A 22,152-nucleotide genomic window follows, 5' to 3' on the forward strand; every position below is an offset into this window, starting at 1 on the left:
ACTCCAAGATTGTTACAAGAAAATAGTCATAACAAAAAATAAACACAAACACAACAGTTAACAACAATACACAAACAATTGTGAAAGATACGAGTGGCACACAAGTAGACAAGAGTATCGATGTAACGTACCGAAATCGTATCGTGCTCGCTTGTATCGTGTACTACTATATCGATATTCGATATGATACACACATTGCCACTATACAGTAACCTTCTAAGGGATTCAATACGTCACTATCCGAGGATAACTCCCATCGATTATGTTCCTACTACAAAGGAATTATTGGCAACGGATGCTCAATGGCGGGAAATACCCTGCACAGAGGTCGACTCGAATACAGACGATACGGATCTACGATGCAAATTCTGCTAAGGTACATTAGCCTAAATTTAAAAGGCGAGTTTTTAGAGATGAAACGAATTATTGTAATTGCACTGTAAGAAATTTAGCAATTGAAAATTTATTGATTCCAATTATAAAATGAAAATCTGCTCATTCAAGGAAGGCATATGGAACTTTGATTATGCCACTAAGAGTTATATTTTCATATTATAGTAACTTTTTATTTGTCAGGCACCATGGTTATTGAGCTATAAATAGAAACTCTGTAATGTATTTTTCATCAAGTTTCATATAATTCAAACAGTACTGGAGAGATATGAACATTAATATAAATAAACACGGCTATAAAACCGAATAAAAGCATAAACTAAAAAAAGCAAGTAAAACAAGTGATTGCTCAAAAGTACATGCTTTTTAAGGTACCTGTTATATTGATATATTTAATTATTAAAGTAAATTCGTCATTTGTTGAGAGTTTGCGAAGTTTATTACTCAAGGGGCAGGGAAAATGTAGTTTCTGTCTGTTTGAGCATTATAGTCACTGCCATCATCAAATCCTAGGCATGCCCTTCGATCGAGGTTTAGATTACCCTCTAATGAACTGCATTCACTGAAAGGCGTTCTAGGGTTGTTTCAGGCATGCATATCATACTTGAGTAATATTGCCAGATATTGTTTTCCGTAAGTCTTAATGTGGCCTATTTTTCTAATACACCTCCATTTAAGCTGTGTCATAAGACTCTAGAACAGCTATGCAAAATATAAACTAAACAGAATTTGTAACCTTCAAAAGCCTGTCATTGGGAAATCAGGCCACATTGAAAACCAGAGAGTCGTGGAAAGAAAGTTTGAATTTTTAACTATGCTTTGCTTCTACGTATCTGAAATAGTCCCATATCGTCGGTTTAAAAGGATTCTAATACAGGGCGTAGACATATATATATATATATATATATATATATATATATATATATATATATATATATATATATATATATATATAGCCATCGGCATTTGGACTACAGAAACACGAACTATCAAGCTTCTTGAGGGCACTAAATGAGCAACTACAAGTAAAATCATTTAAATGGTCGTTTAAAATACATTATGGTGTCAAATGCATTTGACTGTGGAAGAGCTCAAGGGTGGCCCCTGGGAGAATTTATCGGTTGCTAAAGACTCCCGGGTTTGGTAATGTATATATGATAATAATATTAGTGTAAAATAGTTAGTGTAAATGTGCCTTCTCGGAACAATAAAATATAAGGTTTTATATTTGGATTTATTTCAGTCGTTACAGCTTTGACAACATACAGTTTCAAAACGAATATGATTCGGTGTTAGCAGTAATTGATTGTTTTAATTACACAAGATATAGATAATTCAGTGCTATAAGAACAAGTTAGCGCTCAGACTGTCATATGTAGAGTGAGGGCTCAAGTAGTTCAGGGAATAAATATTGGAACGGTAAAAATCCAAGTTGCGTAGCGCAGTCATGCGTCAGGTTTCAGAACTAATTGATACCATCCTCCGGACATCAACACAACTCGTACGTATTCATAGGTATACAAAATACAATAACAAGTAATATTTGATAACTAAACCAATGTATTTGCCTTTATACATAAGTTAACGTTTCGACTCATTTGAGTTAATTCAGCTTTGAAATTTTAGTTGGCAAACTGTATCAAAGCGAATACGACTCAGTTTTCTTCAGTCCAGTGTTCAGCAGGTCTTTGACACTAAGTATAAGAATGTTTTATTTTCTTTTTCAACAACTTTTTAAATAATAAAAGAATTCTGATATTTTCACAAGAATAAAATAAAATAAAAATACGAGTGAAAAGCAATAAAATCAAGAAAAAGTAAGTTGATCAGACGTAATTTATCTTAAAACACAATGAGTTTGATAATTTCGTCTCAGATTCGACTTTAAACTTTCGAGATTAAACTTAGATAAAATGAAAAAGATGGATAAGTACCATTAAAAGAAAACAATAATGGACTATTTAGGACCTCAAAGGTTGTGCCTGTTTTGAAGCTCCATTCATTTGTTTCAATTAGCTGGAACGGAATAAAATACAAAAGAATAAAAAACCCTTTACAAATAGTAACAATGTCTAGGGGGTCTATAATATAATTGGGTTCCTTTTTAGATATTGAACGGTGCTATTAAAACTTTGAAAGGTTATTGCCGGAGACGAAGATACGTGTTTTTGTAGCTTGGATACCGAAGTTAAGATAACAAAATAATAAACTAGAAAATTAATAAAAAAATGAAACTATCCTATTTATACAACTTATCCACAACTGAAGTAAAAGAGACAAAATAAAACAGATAGACTGATGTAACATAAACAAAGACACATCTAGTCTTTTAACTAAGAATAACTATCTATTTCTGTATTACTATTTAATCGAGAATATTTATTCAAATTAATCAACTGAAACTGTATTAAATAAAGCAAATAAAAAAATGTATTTCGATATAGCAAATCGATGTGGTAATCGACAGGTTACGATGTCAATCAGCAAAGGCCCAAACTCCACATAAGCTCCAAGGCGGTCTGATATTAGGTAGCTTTGCGTTGCCAATCGTCAAAGGCCCAAACTCCACATAAGCTCCAAGGCGTTCTGATATTAGGTAGCTTTACGTTGCCAATCGTCAAAGGCCGAAACTCCTTATAAGCTCCAGGACAGTCTGATGGTTGTGGGTTGCGCTCCCAATCGTCAAAGGCCCAAACTCCACATATACTCCAGGGTGGTCTGAGAGCTGGTATGTTGCGCTACCAATCGTCAAAGGTCAAAACTTCATATAGGCTCCTGGGCAGTCTGATGGTTGTAGGTTGCGCTACCAATCGTCATAGGCCCAAACTCCACATATACTCCAGGGTGGTCTAAGAGCTGGTAGGTTGCGCTACCAATCGTCTAAGGTCCAAACTGCATATATGCTCCAGGGCACTCTGAAAGCTGATAAGTTGCGATACCAATCGTCAAAGGCCCAAACACCACATATACTCCAGGGTGGTCTGAAAGCTGGTAGTTTGCGTCACCAATCGTCAAAGTTCCAAACTCTATACAATCTCCAAGGCAGTCTGATGGTTGTAGGTTGCTCTACCAATCGTCAAATTTCCAAACTCCACATATACTCCAGGGTGGTCTGAAAGCTGGTAGTTTGCGTCACCAATCGTCAAAGTTCCAAACTCTATACAAGCTCCAAGGCAGTCTGATGGTTGTAGGTTGCTCTACCAATCGTCAAATGTCCAAAATCCACGTAGGCTCCAGGGTAATCTGATTGTTGGTAGGTTGCGCCACCGACCGTAAAATCAATCCCTTGGTAGCTGCTTGGCACAGTTTGTATCATTGGTATTCCCTATTCGTCTTTATGATGTTTGAAACTTGAACTAGTTTGTGTATGTTTAGTTATAAGTTTCACAATCTGTTACGTGCCCGCAACTCCTAAACTATCCCTACAGACCTTAGGGTCGTATTAGAGTTCATTATAAAAACGATGTCTTTTTCAGGATTTTGTGATCAACCCTCTAGAATATGATTATGTAATAGCTACTACCTCGAGGGATGTTTTTCATTCGTCACCATCAAAGCTGGGCAGCACCAAAGGTGCTGCTGTAGCTCGCATTGATAGCCGAGAGCTTAAGTGTCAGGTCGTTCGAAAATTGAAAATACTTTCTAACTTTGTTTAAAGAAATGTTACCAATTTAGAGAAATGTTATGTTTGGAATCCTAAAAAGTCAACTGAGAATTTAAGATATTCGGTGTAGCCAAATAAGGTTTTGAGTAGAATACAAAAATTATGTTTAAAACGGAATGCATTTAATAAGCATTGCCCTTAAAACGCTTCTATAAACTTTTATTTCCTTAAAAAATATGAACATAACTAAAATAAAAATAAATTGAAAATTTTTCCTAGGGTTTTATTTTTATGACCATTTTAAGGTTTTTGAGGAATAGTACAATAATTTGAAACTGAATGGTTGTTTGGCTGCTTCACGGCGTCTGCGAAACTGTTATAAGAGTAGGCACAATGTCTCTGATAGCTCACTGAGTGACTCGAAGATGTCTTACAGACAGTATCAGAGGAGTCGATGGCTACATCACTTGTGGGTGATACTGAAGAACGTTATTTAGAGGATTGTGAGGGAAAATATTAGGCTCGCTTTAGTAAGTCTCCCAGCACCAGCTGAGTGTATCACTATCCCCATCACCAGTAGTGATACATATTGAAATGCCACATTTTGAGAGAAGATACAATGATCCTTGCACATGTGTAAATAAAATCTGAAAAAAACCCAACATTTTTTCTTTGTTTGAAGGTTATCTATTTAATAAATTTCCTGGAAAAATCGGGAGATTTTTAACACAATAGTGTATTAAAAATATTGATTGACAAATTTATATTTCAAAGTCATGGTTTGAAATGTCAGGGACTGAAGGTTTATCGAATATACCTTGTGTAAACTCCGAGAGAGGAATAGTCGTCATAGGATAATCCAAACATTTAATTAAGCTGTTGAATTAAGCGGTGTAACTACTTTTGAACGCTACATTAAAATATACGTACTCTGTCTATGAAAAATCCAGACCGCATAGGTCCCTACGCGCAGTTATAGCTTGATAACCGAATAAAGGAACAAGTTGTGTTAGAGAGGTAGACAGTTTTACTCCTTGATCAATACATGGAATTTTTATTGATACCACTTGCACACCGATTTAGTATGATTCTTTGGGGGAGGTTTGCAAAAGTAATATTTAGCGTTTCAATACTTAATATCTCTCTTGTAGTTGTTGTTCTGAACTTAAAGTTTCAAGAATAAATACTCTTTAGGAAGACAAGGTGAAAGAGGACCTCCAGGTCCGTTGGGGTCTCAAGGACCTCCCGGAGAACCGGCTGAGAGAGGGGATCCAGGACAACCGGGGCCGCCGGGAGAAATTGGTGCGACGGGCAACCCAGGAGAGAGAGGTCCCGTTGGACCCCAAGGCCTTCAAGGGTTCCCAGGGCCGCAGGGGTTGGTAGGACTACCAGGGGTCAAGGGCGAAAGAGGACTCACCGGACTGAAAGGAGAGCAAGGCAACCCAGGGCCTTCAGGTAAGATCTCTTTTATCAGGAAACATTCTTACTAAATACTGACCACATTGTTAAAACATCTTAAACGAATTTTTGAAGTAAAGTATAATAAATTTAACTAATTATAGTTGTTGATATACTTAATCCGTGTTTTATATGTAATATAACTTCTTCACTTATCCTTATAACGTCGCATTGATCAAATTTTACTTCATGCTTCAAGAATAAAAATGCTTATGAAAATAAATAAAATTTCTGTATTCTTGTGCAGTTTCTTTGTAAGTCTAAAATATTTATGAAAAGTATTTGTTTACAGTCACAATCTTATGTGTTACCTCTTATTAAACAATTTCAGTAACTTTAATTGTTACAATAATTTGCAGAGCTTTTCGTGACGCCAAGCCCATAGTCGTTCATTAACCTTGCTCTATTGCAGCCGTTTTGAATTGAAATTTGGAAATCTAATTCAATAAAAATTAATGTTGATAGGGAGTCCTGGGGAGCAGGGTCCACCAGGACTTGTGGGATTGACCGGAGCTAAGGGAGCGAGAGGAGAGGCGGGGTCCCGGGGGGACCAGGGACTGATGGGCCCACCTGGACGACCGGGCGAGCCGGGACAAGCGGTGTGTACATTCAACTATCCATAGATCATACTATAATTATGTTTACACTATTACAATAACTAGCGCACACTGTTATTGTGCATTACAATTTTCAGTCACATACGTGATTTGGCTATTTAGAGATAGAGTAAATAATTTTGTTGTTGTAATCAGCTTTAATCACGTTTTTCTTTTATTATATTAATGATATTAATCGGGCTTTAAAACAGTTATTCTTTATTATGTTTATTTACACACACACACACACACACACACACACACACACACACACACACACACACACACACACACACACACACACACACACACACACACACACACACACACACATGTTTATATATTTCCTCGTTCAGAAAAGTTATGATACCATTTTCATTTTTACTATCGTGATGCAATAACATTACAAAACAATAACTTAGAGTTTATATGTAGAACAAGGAATAGTTATTCAGTTCAACTGCTTATGTTTTATGTACATACATGTATAATTAAATATTGTGACAGTAGAATCTGTGTTAACATACTAATTAAATAAATTTGGGAGGTATCGAACTATTTTGGGCTAGATGGACTATCAAAACATTTTGGTATGTTTACTGGTATAATATATCTTGTTGGAAGTTAAAGTTCTCGAAATTAACAAATTATTTACGGTATACAAGCATATCCGAGCGGTATTTGAATTGCTGATGGCAGAGCTGTCAGGGACTTTGCGTCCGAGTTAGAGATAACGCAGGTTCAAATCCTGTCTGTGATCTTTGCAGATCTTTGCACTTTTTATCAGTACTATCAACCTTGTACTGTATCGACTCTCTCCCTCTTTGACGAGATCCTCGCACAGGCCAGTGGCCCACGAGGACGGACAGAATAAGGCTTAAAAGGGAATCGGACTCTCCTTAAAAATAAAATAAATCCACATAAAGAGAAGTTAAATAAGAAATACGCCTTTTGTTTGTTTAACTTCTTGATAATTACTGATCAATGCAATACCCTACAGTACCAGCAACGTTTGATTTAGTAGAATAAGTATAAAGTTGTTATAAATACTATAAATGTGACTAAAATGCCACATAGAAATTCATTTTTGTAATGTAGAAAAAATTAAAAAGAAATTAATAATTCAAATTAAGTACTGTATATTGTTTTCAACGTTATTCATTATTTACATGAAAATTACACAAGCGTATTGCGTAGTAAACATAAAAATGTTATATTTATTTGTAGAAAGATAATCAAACAATTATAATCAGGCAGGTTAAGGGTGTGTGTTAAATAACATACCTATTATTATTATTAATGAAGGATAAATGAAGATACACATTTAAAACATAATTTAAATGAATTAACAAAAAAAGAAATAAAAAATGTCATTGACTGTATTAATTCATATTTCGTTCTACATGGTTCTTATGTTATATATAGGTTCATTTTTAATCATAATATAACTATTTTAACTATTTGAATATAATGTTTCAAGGTGAGCTTTTGATTGGAATTAAGATCAGTAAATGAAAGACCATAAAAACGAGTTCCAATCAAGACTCTTGACATTTGTATTTCCAATCCTGCCTGAGAGTTATTTGCTTTGATCTTTGAATGTATATTTGTACTGCACTGTGTTATAATTTTCGCCTGGATTGGTGACCGAATATACAGACTAATTAAAATGGCATGAATCAGCAGGATAATGTGTAATTTTAGTGATAAATGCCAAAGAAACAACACTACTCACTGAACGTTATATTTCAACTATTTCATGATACACACGTGTTAATACATTCCAAGAATGTCTTATTTCTGGAATACGAAACCCAGTTAATTGGCAATCCATCAGATTAAATGTAGGTCAAAATATTTGCTTCCTTATTCTGTTCACGCATTCACTGCTGGTATACAATAAAGTTATCTTGAGTTTCCTCTCACTTAAAAAACTTACCGCCCGTTGAAAATTCTACCGCCACTTTTGGCATGGAAATGAAGATAGACGTCCATATATTAGAAAACGGATTTCCAATTCTATAATAATTATCACCATACTGACGTCATAAAAATACACAATACTCGAGGCTAAAAGTATAATAAATATTAATTACATAGTTGTTCAAAACGATCGCTTACAAGTCTATAGTAGTATGCGTGAATCCTATAATACAGTAAATATCGCATGCATATACATTTTGAACGATTGCTTTAGTCTATGTAACTTATTCAAATAAACTATGTGGTTATTTAAATGTATATGTTTCAAGACGACATTTAGTTGACACTTATATATACAAAATAATGAGTACACATTTAATGGTTTTAATATTTAAAGATTAATATGGTTACCAAAAAATATCGTTATATATATATATATATATATATATATATATATATATATATATATAATGTGAGCTTATCAGTTGTTGAAGGGAAGAAGTGTATAAATCACTGAAAATATAGAATTACCTAAAATTAAATCATTCTTTATATCCAGGGTCAATCAGGACCAACAGGACCTCCGGGACCAGCAGGTGTTCCTGGCATCAAGGGAATCCCAGGAGACTCTGGTCGACCTGGCAATCCGGGGCCAATGGGGCAACCGGGACCTCAGGGGTTGGACGGGATCAAGGGAGAGCGAGGAGGCGAGGGCCCTCCTGGAGGACCAGGACCCGCAGGACCTCAAGGTTCTCCCGGTGATAGAGGATTACCAGGACTTCCTGGATCTACAGGACCTCCCGGTCTCAGCGGCCAACGGGGAGCTCCGGTACGTTATTGTTCAATGTATAGTTTTTGACACATTCACACTCTTTTTAAGTTTTAAGAAGTGCTGATTTTCTACAACTATGGTTGTATATTTTCCTAAGTATTGCCAGTCTCGTTGAATTATAATGTCACTGTTTAGATAAACGCACGATATAAACATGTTTATAATATGTCTTAGGTGTACTTTCATTAAATATATTATATAGTAAACAAATATATATTAATGATTTTAGTATGAAAATGTTTGGTTATAAATATGATATTTAGTATAGGTACCAGAAGAAAATAACTTAATAAAAATAGTGTTTTGCAAGTAAATGTTGGTGAAAGACCTTTCATTTGTGAATAAGCATATTTCACCTATTCACGTCATCAAAAATGGTGGTAAACAGCTGCAATAACCTCATCTAGAAGATCGAGAAATTATTGTTATATGACTAGTGCGGCGTGATCGTGCCCTGTCCCAGGAGTCGAGAGACTAGTGTGAAACGGATCATCACAAAATTACACGAGGTTTAGTGGGGATAAACATTAAAAAAATAATAAAAGAATATTTGAAATTTAAATTAAAAAATAAATTAAATTTTTAATTATTATATTTTTAAATAAAAAAACATTAAATTATTTTGTTACTTGTATAATAATTTTATAATTACATTTATTAATTTTTATAATTTAACTTAACATTGCCCAAGGTAACGTTTTTAACGGTTACTATTTTTTTAACTTATCGCACTTCAAAATAACAATCTTACATGAACAAAAGACTCGAAAATCACTATTTCGATTGTATTATCTCTATGGCTAAGGCTGTATAACTATTATTTTCATATTTGACAAATGGTTTTACGCCTCAAATTAATAATTAAATTTAGAAAAAACTTTTAATTGAAAAACTTTTTAATCGATTTCCTGCCATAGTTTTACTACCAAAACTAGCATAGCTGCCTGTCGAGTTATCTTTTTAGTACTCCTCTATAGATTTAAAAAACAAATGTTCGTTAAATACAAATAAATTGGTTTCCGGACTACTCTGGAATTGCTTTGAACAGAGTCACAAATAAACTACAGACACAATCTAGGGTTAAAACAGGTCTTATGTTATTAGATTTTGTTGTTAATAACTTCTGTAACATCTCTATTTATATTCATTATTACAGATTGTATAAGCAGTTTGTGTTCTTTGATTACATATATTATTTAATAAATCGTATATACCATATATTTATGTACACTAAGCAAATATTACAAATATAAAATATTGGGCCAAAGGTAAAAATCAAAACACACATGTATATATATATATGTAATATTTAAAAATATTACATTAATATTTGATGTTAAACTATAACATATAATATTATAAACCATGCAATTGCTATACAAGCAAAATATTGCACCAAATATTAACAACTATATATACATATATAATTAAAATTGATACATATGAATGACAATTCACCACAGTTATGAGGAATGCGTTAAACGTTAATTCATTTTACCCGTGTCACAAGAATACAATATAAAATGTAAAATATGTACAATATTCTATACAAAAACGGATATTTGTGATTTATTTTTTTTAAACTTTCCACTATTTGGTCATACAATAAGTGAATATTTACCAGCTTACGACACTGCAACTAAACGATCACTTGTGCCAGGACGTTACAGTTGACTGTAGACTTCAAACCCCAAAACACTTTTTTAGGGGTCGTGCCGAGGGATTCGGGGATTAATTCACACCGCGGGCGTCTCCAGAGGGTTCTATCCTAGCCGTCAGTGAGAATTGTGTCTCTTTCATTCTCTCTCTTTCAACATTATTACACATATACCTACCACATGCCGCGTAACAGGCTTTCATTCTCAAGATATCCTGCGGACAGATAGGCAGACATACAACCATACAGAACAGAAATTGATACGCTCAGACAAATTCCGTTGTTGGGTATGCACCATCCTAGAACACCTTGTCTATATACAAATTAAATTTCATGGAAAATAAACAATCTATGGGTAACCACTTTCTCGGGATATTTAGCCAAACGATGATACATCCATAATTTTGTTCATTAAGTTATGTTTCTTAGCGGTGTTAAAATAATAACAGTTCCGGAGAGCTAGCGAGGGCACTACAACGCGAATGCGCTAAAATCAAATCTTGCCACCGTACTTTCATATTGACTTTCCATTCTGTTATTCTTCGTTTTACCCTAGAAATATAAATATCACATGTTCAAAACTCACATAACTGTACTCTGATCTTTTTAAGTACAGAAAAGTAAAAATCATTATAAAATGATGTTGTATTTTTGTTGAGATAGTTAGGCTACATGCGTTAATACTTTACATATTCGAATCTCTTATGGGAGTATTGATTTTTTAAACAAATGTAATTATTCTGTAAATTTTCGTTAGCATCATGGTCACCCATGAGGTAAAAGGTTCGCTAACGCTCAGCCAAAACAAATGAAGTGACATGCACCATCATCGAAGTCAGTGTTTCTCATATTGCAATCAAGCTTCATGCAAAATTTCAAGTCTGTAGCTCATTCAGTTTTCGAGATCTCGTGCGGAAAGACGACGTATAGTGTAAGGTTTTTAAGTTTGGTTTAGTTTAAGATTAAGGTTGTGACATATTATGAGCAAAGGCTGCTGTGAGAGGATTTAATAATAGGTTAGATTGGCAGTACAATACCCTCAAATGAACCAACACATATTTTATTTGTGACAACATCTCATTAAATTGATTAAAATTTTTAATTAACAATTGATTGCGTCAACCGACATATTAAGCACAAGTTTTAATACCTTAATACTTTGAAGACATATTTAATATTAAATTATTCATTACAATTTATTTTTAATTTAATTTATTATAACATTTACTAGTAATTTTGTAGTGTTGCAATAATTATGAGTTCATGGACTAACGTGAGAAACTTTCTTTTAAAATAGCTAAACATTTACATGAATTTACATTTTTGAAATTGTGAACATTTAAATAGATATGGAATTGTAAATGATTAATGAACCCTGATATATACTAAGTTCCTAAAATTACTTACATTTTATTCACTTCACACTTATTACGCCTAGAGATATTTTTCCGCACACGAACACAAGCACTAGCACTCCCGAACTTCCTTTTTCGAAATCCCGTCCTCGACTTCCCTCTCTCCTCCTTGTTCTTCAGTTTTGATGTTATTCTCCCGCCAGCTCATGACCACGCCTCTGCCAAATCTCTCCATCATAATTGGTGAGTACCAAATTTTTCATATCAGCATGGCTGCCCCTTACATCGTCGCACGGTTTTTTTTATATAAGCATTTCCGCTGCTTAAGCAAGCATTTCCTGTTTGTTCACCATCGGTGTCTGGGCGGATGTGCGTATCCACTTACATCCGGAGGATGTTTGTCTCGAATTGTAATACAAGACTTCCTTTCCAGCAACTATCTGTACATCGATTCTATGAATTTTATTTTACTAATAATTACATATGTCTTACAATAGACAGACAGACAGAAATGAAATTAGTCCAGCCTCTTCAGTGAAAGGCTTCGCTAAAAGTCAGCCAATATGTATAATATGTATAGAAACTAAAAACTTTTAAGATTTGTTTATTAGGGCTTTTTGGGGTTTAATGTAAAAAAAGTAATCAAGACAATTTTATTTCTTACTTTGTTTCCATGGAATGTTTAGTTACTATACTTGATATATGAACAAAGATGAGGAAGTTTTTAAGGAAAATGTATATTTAATGTTGTATAACTTAAAATATACAATTATAAAAGTATATCATATTAAAACATCTAAAACTTGACTATTTAAATTTTTAATTCAGAGGAACCTACAGGTAATTTAGAATTGAATATTTAGATTGAGAAACAGTAAACCAGTTGGAACGGATACGGATATCATGGAAACCATCAGTACTAACACGCTGTTCAAACAACTTTTATAGACCTTGAGCTATCCAGGAGCTGAGATAGTCGTGTTGTTAGGGTTATTGTATAACACTAAATGGAGATGTGACTTGTATTACTCCCGGCTCCTGTCGTAACCGACGTTATTACAGATTATTGTGTTTATCATGATATGACCGTTGTATAAAGTAGTATTGTCTACGACTTTTATACACTGTTAATAGTACGTATTACTCGAGTAGTACTATATAAGTTACACTAACGGTTTGCATACAATTTGACCTATTTCAACAGTAAGGATCTATAAACTTTGAACGTGTAACCAATAAAATTTAAATGGTTCAGAAAGCAAGCCGATTATATGATCAAGTAATTACGTCTCATATCGTAGTACTCGAAACATCCTTGTTAGGGTTACTATAAAAGTTAGAACAGATAACTAACGAGTGGGGACAAATGTTCTACATTTGCTCTTGTTTACGCTTGTTATTAATCCCTTCAATATAAGTAACACAGAGTAATAGAGTGTACTTATAATAAAATGTTTTACAAAAAATTGTGTTTAAAAAAATATCTTTTTGGTGCATCCTGTGTGGTGGTCTTATTAAAACAAGCACGAATGCGCGGTTGTGTGAATATCTGGTTTAAATTAAATTCGAAGTGTATTTTGCATGCTCCAACTTCATCAGTGGTACCAACTTCTGTGGTATCAGCTTCTACACGGTACTGTGTGCACATCACACAGTCTGACCAGCCTTACAGCGCAAGGCTAGAAATAAACCGGTTTCGCCAGTAATCCTGTATGTTCATATGCAAGACTGTGTTTTGTATGCTCTAACTTTATCAGTGTCATTCTGTGGTGTCAGGCTCTACACGATACTGTGTGCACATCACACTGGTATCACGACTATCCTCTGTCTGACTAGCCTTACAGCGCAAGGCTAGAAATAAACCGAATTGTAAAGCGAACCGATTACAAATCTTTCTAGAGTTTTATTGTAAAATTAACTTAAGGTTTCTGTACATTTCTTGGTATAATTTTAAACATATATGAAAATAAGCACCATTAAGCAATAAGATGAAATATTTATGGACAAATAAAATAAGGCTGCAAACCTGTCACGTAAAAGGTCTTTTGAAAAGAATATAATTTTAATAAGATTTACAGACATGATGGACAACATTTTAAACAAATATGCCTGGGAGTTTTCCTGTATTTTTCATGCTTAAATTAACTCAAAAGTCCCTTGTCATTTTTATGACTACCATGACCTCCTCGTGGACTATTTATTTGAACTGCAACGAAAGTTACCAAAAGGTAAAAGGAAGGTATTCGTTTAGCTTATACTTCATCACTTTTCGACTAAAAAAGTTTAATATATATTTACCGGAAGTTTTATTGATTAATGTATGCATAAAAGTCATAACAAAATTAGATTATCCTGATTAAATGCTTTTAACGTCTGATGTATCTTCATTAATTTACATTTCTTTTGCATTGCGTGCTTTTGTAACTGTACATTTTATAAAACGTTTGAATAAAACATAAATAAATAAGGTAGCAGACTACCTCTCTGTATTTACACAACCATTAAATCCAAATCCGAGAATACACGATTAAAGTCATAAATTATTCTCTTTCATTCTGCTGCTAAATGAAAGCATAAAACGCTGATGATGGTAATCAGTGATATAATAAATATGGTAAATAAATGAAAATACTACTAGTAATAAACCCTGCTAAAAGAAAAGTATTTGAATGAAATCGTAAAACATCGATGATAACAACAGTAAAATAATAAATATTGCATCAATAATACATCCTTGATAAACCCTGCTAAAACTTTTTGATTGAATGCACAAAAAATTGACAATTAATTCAGCAAGATAATAAATATTGTATCAATAATACATCCTTGATAAACTCTGCTAAAAGTCTATAAATAACAAATGATGATTGATCTAGTGAGATAATAAACCCTGATAAAAGGCTTTGTTGCAAGTCATATAACTTACATTGTTGAATAAAAAATGACACCTTATAAGCCTGGTAGGACAATTGCATCGAACTTGTGTTAGGCTTTTACCGAAAACTGCCATGCTCCTATCTATGTTAAAATATTGAATTTGAAAATGTTTATATTGAATTATCAGCTAGAGTGTTTCTTCAATATATAGTTTACAACTTGTATGAATAATTTTATAGTTTAGCAAAGTTATAATTACGTTTAATCCTTCAGAACATAAATACTAAATGTATATATTATTATGCAGCGAATTTGAAAACGGTAGTGTATGTAGTCAAGAACATACATGTATGTTAATGACCAAAGATAAACATTGAGCCATGTACCAAATATAGATGATATAGATGGTATATGTCGTCATTGTATGTTACTTTTCAAGATCATATACATGGTGACTTCTTTCCTCAAATATAGGTTGTTTATAAAAATCAGTTTATAATTATCAGTATACGTTTGAAAACTCTAGATTGTCTACCATAAACAGATTAATTAAAGACGATTATCACAATGACAAAAAGTATTAGTGTCGAATAAAGTATGAATTATTACCACTAATATATATCGTGTGGTAATGTAATAAATATTAGGTAGACTATTGTAATCAAATTACACAGTTAACAATATGTAGACATAAAATATATATGTATAATCTAGTATTTATGTATATAATTACTATACGTTAGTGATTATTATATCTTCGTCTAAGTAATGGTAAGTGAATCTGACCTGACAAGAAACTGTCTCTTTTCAGGGAGAAACAGGACCTGCTGGTAAACCTGGATCGGATGGAGCTCCAGGACCACAGGGTGTTCAGGGCAACCCAGGACCTCCAGGACCTCTCGGCGAACAAGGTCCTGAAGGTCCCAGTGGGAAGATGGGACCCCCAGGGATATCAGGTCGGCCTGGAGACAAGGGTCCTGTAGGAATTCCTGGCAATCCTGGACCACCTGGAGCCCCTGGCCTTATGGTGAGTTGTTCCAGATCTACAACAAAGTAAACATGTGTCTTCATAGCCCCTACAATGTACCGTGTTCGGTTAGTTTGGTTTAGAGATAAAACTACCGGTTTAATACCACAGTCTTATTAAAAGGCTTTAAGAAACCTTTAAAATTTAAATCCATTTAGAAAGATAACAAATAAAATTAAGTTAACAAATTGAACTGGCTGGAATAAAGTAAACTTAACATATATTCAACTAAATAAATTCTTTATTGTAGTTATTTATTTTTAAGTCTTGTACAGCGGAACAATATAATTACAGAGTTCAACCGCCAGTTTACGTACCCGATTTTGTGCCGAATGACCATCCCAACTTTTCTACAAATAATTTTATTAGTCATAGATTTTGTATTGCTACATAGTGCAGTATTAAATGCAATAAAGGAATGCAGTATTTTATTTTATAATTTCGTAAGGAAATTCCATAATTATGAAAATTACGATAACAATTCGGGTTTCCACAATTCAGCACCAGAGTTTTGTGAAACCAAAAATACATAATAGCCAACTCAAAAATAGGAATTTTGCGAATTATTGCTGTACAACAGAATAGTGACAGAATTGAATAGCTTTATTGCTCATGGTACATGTATTAAATTCGTAGAAGAATAAATAGTAGATATATTACGGATTAAAATACAATTATAAACTAGTGGAATTAATAATAATAACAACTTATTCATTCATTCGATCTGTTGAATCTATTCTGGATTCATTTCAATATGAGTACAATGCAGGACTATTCTATGGATAACCAGAGTAAGCATTTAAGGCGAAGAATTAAACTTCTTCATGATAAAGGTTTCGTTTACGTTTTGGTCTAAATAAACACGGATTATGGTAATTTTTAACAAAATAGAAAATGTGAAATTGTTGCAGCTTTTCACACTATGTTTAAAATCAATGATTCAAGGTCATGTTATGGAATCTAATATTTAAATATATTACTTTTGTTATATTAATAAGTGTGATTACAAAAATAAAGGTTATAATAAAAATAAGGACCATTGAAACAAAAAAGGAAATTATAATATACTCCTATTGAGAAAAGGATCAACAGCTTTCTATGGCCATTAAAGATCATTTAATAACTGTTAATAAAGATGTAAAGGAAAATTCATTTAAACAACAAAGTTCCGAAAAGCAGCCATGTTATTACAAATACATCTCCATATATATATATATATATAGATATATATATATATATATATATGAAGCACTATTATTATAAATGAAGTCTGTTATTTTAAGTTTAATTTAGACGATTAGTTAGGGCTGTAATGATAATTTAAATACTTTTCACGTTAGATATAAAACCTTCAGATATGAAGTATTCCTATGCCCTTGAACTGATAAATTATTCGTGTTTACAAGTAGCCGAATTTTAATTCAAAGGGCAAAGTTTTGAGTAAGATGTTCCCATTCCCTTTCAACAACTGGAGCTATTTAGCATATCAAAGACAGTTGTTCAGGTCGCATTTCCGAAACATTCTGAAGGCATTAGAAGGTGAGGACCGAAGGGCAGTCTGCATTTCAAATAGATGCAATATCTGCGGGAATTGCCAATAAGTCTAATTTACTTTCATGAAAATATATGATCAAGGCTTTTGATTGATTGATTTAACTTATTTCCATAATTATTACACAATGTAACAAAAATAAATCTTAAAATGTTCTAGGAATTCACCCCAGCCCTTTTGTGAGGAAAAGGATTCATCAGTCTAAAAGTAGACTAAAAATCTTTGATGAAAACTCTCAAATTTTATCATGGGACATTTCCAAATAAAAAAGTCAGTATAACACTTTTAAAATAATGACGGTCGATTATGAAGCTGGATAGTTATGAAGTTTCCATTAAACCTTTCCAAAGTTGTTAAAAAACTTTTTCAGATCATGATTAATGATCTGAAAGTTATTGTTTCTAGTCTATTTATCTCATAATAAGTAGCACAACTATTATTTACATGTTTGACGATTGCCTTAATTTGATCGAGGCTAAAAAATATATGACCTGTAAAAATATATCGTTTGGTATTGTTAAACCTTTTACAACCATTTTATTTTGAATCTATCAAAACTAGCACAACTGATTATTCCTACCTTAAAACAAATTCGTTAACCGATCCCTCGAAAAACTAAGCTGTGTTCCTATATAACCCTATTTCGTACCTCTCAACTCATGATTATGTTTGATATATGTTTTGTTGTGTGCTAATCTAAAGTTTCCATATGACAATTTATAATGTCACTTCTGTAAAAATACAAATTTTTAGGAACATTATAAAATAATTTAAGGTCATTCAGTTTAATAAACAATGCTTACTATGGGATTAAAACATAAAATTGTCTCACTTAGTTTTTTATGTGCCAACTATTGCTATGCACTGGATACTGTAATAAATGAGTTAGCGATTGATATTTGGAAGTTTACTGTCTTGAAACTTCCCTGTACACAACATATTTTTCAAGCTCGCTTTGCAGATTCACCATGAATATCAGTAGAACTTATTCGAGAGCAGGCCCCACACAACTGGCGGTGGAAGAAATCGTTTGTGTTCACTGAAAAACAGAGTTTAACTTAAGTGCAAATTTTTAACTTTTAGTCTTGAGCCATTGCATAGTTTAGGAGGGATGGCATTTCGTAGCAACATTATTAGAGATCCATCAACATTATCCCACCATAATTGGCATGCAGCTACGTACAGTATGTGTTGGAGTGTCCTGTCCAAAGCCTCAAATCCTCTCTTATGGGCCAACGTTCCAGACTATCGTTCTAGATGAACTTTTGGGCGGAGTTGGATTTTTCTAGATTGTTTCAAATTTGAATCAGTACATCAAGAGGCAACTTAAAAGCCAGATGTGCAGTTTTCCACCATGTCTAATCGCGGCTCCAGATGATACAACCGCGACTGCTATGAACTTTTCTTACCTTAGGCTTCCGAGCAATAAATTAACTAAATATAACAATATTCCCTTAAAGTAATTGCGGGAATGAATAAGTTTTCCAGGGTAAAGTATACTCTTATATTTACGCCCAAATAAACTTTTACCATTAGGTAACAGGAACCAACTTCAGGTGAAATCACTTGCTTCCATAAATTGTGTGTTTTTCTTCGGTTATCGAGGGAAGATAATTTCAACCATCTCAAAAAACAAATGCCAAATTGTTTCACGTATTCAAGTTTAAAGAAGACTTTTCAATAAAATAAGAGATAATCCTTTCAATGACCATTGATATTAAAATTATCACGCTTAAAAGATGTTGTGAGGAATGGTCAGTTCAATCATAAAATTGCATATAAACACATTTTAAAATATTTAACATACCCACAGGTTACATTTTTCCAAAACCCTGTCATAGTACACAGCAAAAGCCTATAAAGAATATTTTTGCCTAGTTTCATGGTCTAAGGCCTCACCGTTTTTAAGACAATGTGAGTGAAATATATTTAGCTTATACATAGGTATTGAATGTTTTTAAGACTGCTCAAATGTTCTATACGGTATACGGAACATTGGAAAATGATATCATGGTGCTTTAGTTAGGGGGTATTCAACGAATACATTTTGGAAGTACATCAGCAGAAGTAGAAATTGATCATTGTTTTGAATTCAAGTGATCCATTATAGAATTTTTACATTTAGAGTAGTATAAGCTAGCATTAACTATTTTTTAACTAGCTTTTTACTTACTTATTTTTATTTGATTTAAAACTGCTAAGCAGAACCTTTTCCTTGTTCCAGATTCTACGTTTGATTCTTTTTATTTTATAAGTTATGAAATACCAATACATAATTTCTTTATTCTCTTAGGGTCCTCCAGGCTCTTCGGGTCCCCCAGGACCTGCTGGCGAGAGGGGTCAAAGAGGAGAAACAGGACCTCAAGGAGTCGAGGGTCCGATTGTACGTATCTTATTTTTATTTTTTTACTTTTAAATGTTCTTAAAAATTGAGTTATTAAAGCGGTAGGTATTAAAATTGTACGAATAAGAAAGATAAAAATAGACTACCATACTAAAATATTTTGAATTTTTTTTAGCTCAATTAAGTGGTTAATTTAATATTAGTTTTAATTTTTATCGAAACTTTTTAACTGAGATTAATTAATTTAGTATAAATTACTATTTTATTTCTAATTGCCATATTTAATAATCAAACTTCTTTTTAAGGCACTCAAGCAATGCTATTTTTTAAGAAAATTTCACATTTTAATGAAATTTTACCTCAACTACGGAGGAAAAATTACTGTTTTAGCTTTCTATTTTGTCAGAAAGACACTTTTTTATTGGTTCTCTCATTAAAAGAGGTTAACGATACAGTCAGCTTAGTTGTAAAACGCAAAGATGACTTACTACCTCTAAAGTCAATTGATTGTTTTCCTTCAAACAGGGACAAAGAGGGAAGCCAGGACCTCCGGGACCGGAAGGGGCCAGGGGTGAGAGAGGGGAGGTTGGTGCCAAAGGAGTTAAGGGCCATAGAGGCCTGAATGGACTTCAGGGACTGCCCGGTCTGCAGGTGAGAGACGCTTTTAATTACTTACCGTCTATAATAACGTTTCAGCATCCTCAGAGGTGACCTCTACACACTCGAGCCTTTATTAGCTCATTTGCTTCTTTTATTAACATACGACTGAACTGTGTTACAAAAACAGTGTATATTTTACAAAAAAGGAATATGCGCTACAAATAGCAAGTATACAATTTAGGTGAAAATTCCTTAACTAACAAGAACGTATTAAATTATCGTTGCTCATTCGATAATATCCACGGCTATGAAACAAGTTTCCAGGACTGGAAATCAAGTTCAAAATTTCAAAACTTTTTCAATGAAACATCTGCAGTCTCCGCAGAATGGAACATCATTGAAAAGTATTATATCAATCAGAATGTGTGGAATACAAGATTTGGCTGCCAACAGTATTGAAATCGACAGCCTTAGCAAAATAATAGTACCAATGATTGAAGTGAAGCACTGAAAATAAGTGTATATGCTCATAATGTACATTAAAAAAATTATACTAATTGAAGACAGCGATCCAATACCCTGGCAAAATAAGATGAAAGTTAAACTTTTAATAAACGAATACACTGTTTCAATTTGTAATAGTATGTTTCGAAAGTTTTGTACAAATAATTGTCACCTTTAAATAAAAGTCTCATAAAGTATATTTTAAAACACGGGTGCACAAATAATATAAATGAATGTGTCATTTTAATTATTAAAATACATGTGCTTAGTAATACTACGTATACTAAAGATAAAACAATGAAAAATATAATAAGAATTTTATAAACTTTACCAAATGTTTTTGTTATTTTTTACAACAGCAATTTATTTGGTGATTTTCCCACTAGCCGTGGAAAATACTGAATTTAACCATACAAAAACAGCATATAATTTTGAAATTTTGACATGTATGAAATAAAAAAATGAACAGTCAGCAAAAGTTGGAAAGAACTAGGTATTAAATAGGCCATGTTATTTTATAGTTGACCCATGACAAACAGAGAAAAGCAGGATAACTTCAAAAGTTATTTATGCATCAAGCTACTTCACCAATGTTTAATGTGATTTAACATTTTTGTTGGAAATTTTGCTTGCAATTCTAAATTTTAATTTCTTACTTTTCAATATTCCTATCTATAGTCAATATCATTACAAAAATGGTATGGGTTATGAGGTACTCTGCATATAAACATATTATAGAGCTACAATTTTTCAAAGTATGCCTTTTCTCTTTTTCCGTAATAGTATTATTCATTTGTTATTTATATAGGTAAAATGATATTAGTTTATTGGGATGCTTACATCAATTAGAATGTTGGAAGCAGTGCAATGTAGCGGGTACGGCGGTTATCGCACCGGATAAAGCTACATTGAGCGTGGCTGCTGCTTGGATGAGTAACTATTAAAGCAATCCTGTCCTTGCAAGCAGTCCGCCTGCCCGGCTATTGGTGTTGGTTAGGAAGTCACCTTTAAGCCGTTGGTCCCCAGGTTAAGTGTTAGAAAATGCTTATTAGCCCTAAGCTTCACCTGGTTAAATAATACGTTCTTTGAATAAAACTTTTTTTCATGTTTGCTGATTCCAGATATGTCCTCCTTCTGAAGAAATATAGAGCCATTGTTGGAATATAAGTATTCATGGTTCCGAAAAGATATTTTTATCGAAAAAAGCATCAACGTTAATGTAGAAATATCGCCGAAGTCCATCTAACTCTATAATAAGCCATTTATTCTACTATAAGATGTTGAACTGTAGCAAAATTGTGGGTTCATGGTTACTCATAAAAATAATCCAACTTAAGTCCCAAATCTCTTTACTGGCCTGCTTACAGTAGCATCAAAAGAAAGCACGAATATATGGTGCAGAATATGTTCTGATATACTACACGCGAATG

At 33.1% G+C, this 22,152-nt stretch overlaps 1 protein-coding gene across 1 annotated transcript in view; it reads left to right on the forward strand.

Moving 5' to 3' along the window:
* Nucleotides 1-22,152, forward strand: part of LOC124371466 (fibril-forming collagen alpha chain-like) — a gene marked incomplete at both ends in the record, with an annotated part of 81,324 nt that overhangs the window by 52,329 nt on the left and 6,843 nt on the right. The window contains 6 exon segments of the mRNA XM_046829798.1: nt 5,192-5,452; nt 5,921-6,054; nt 8,534-8,803; nt 15,507-15,722; nt 19,568-19,657; nt 20,144-20,269. Of these exon segments, the coding sequence (XP_046685754.1) occupies nt 5,192-5,452; nt 5,921-6,054; nt 8,534-8,803; nt 15,507-15,722; nt 19,568-19,657; nt 20,144-20,269 (1,097 nt within the window).

This window comes from Homalodisca vitripennis, unplaced genomic scaffold (genome assembly GCF_021130785.1).
Source record: "Homalodisca vitripennis isolate AUS2020 unplaced genomic scaffold, UT_GWSS_2.1 ScUCBcl_1460;HRSCAF=5126, whole genome shotgun sequence".
Lineage (NCBI taxonomy): Eukaryota > Metazoa > Arthropoda > Insecta > Hemiptera > Cicadellidae > Homalodisca > Homalodisca vitripennis.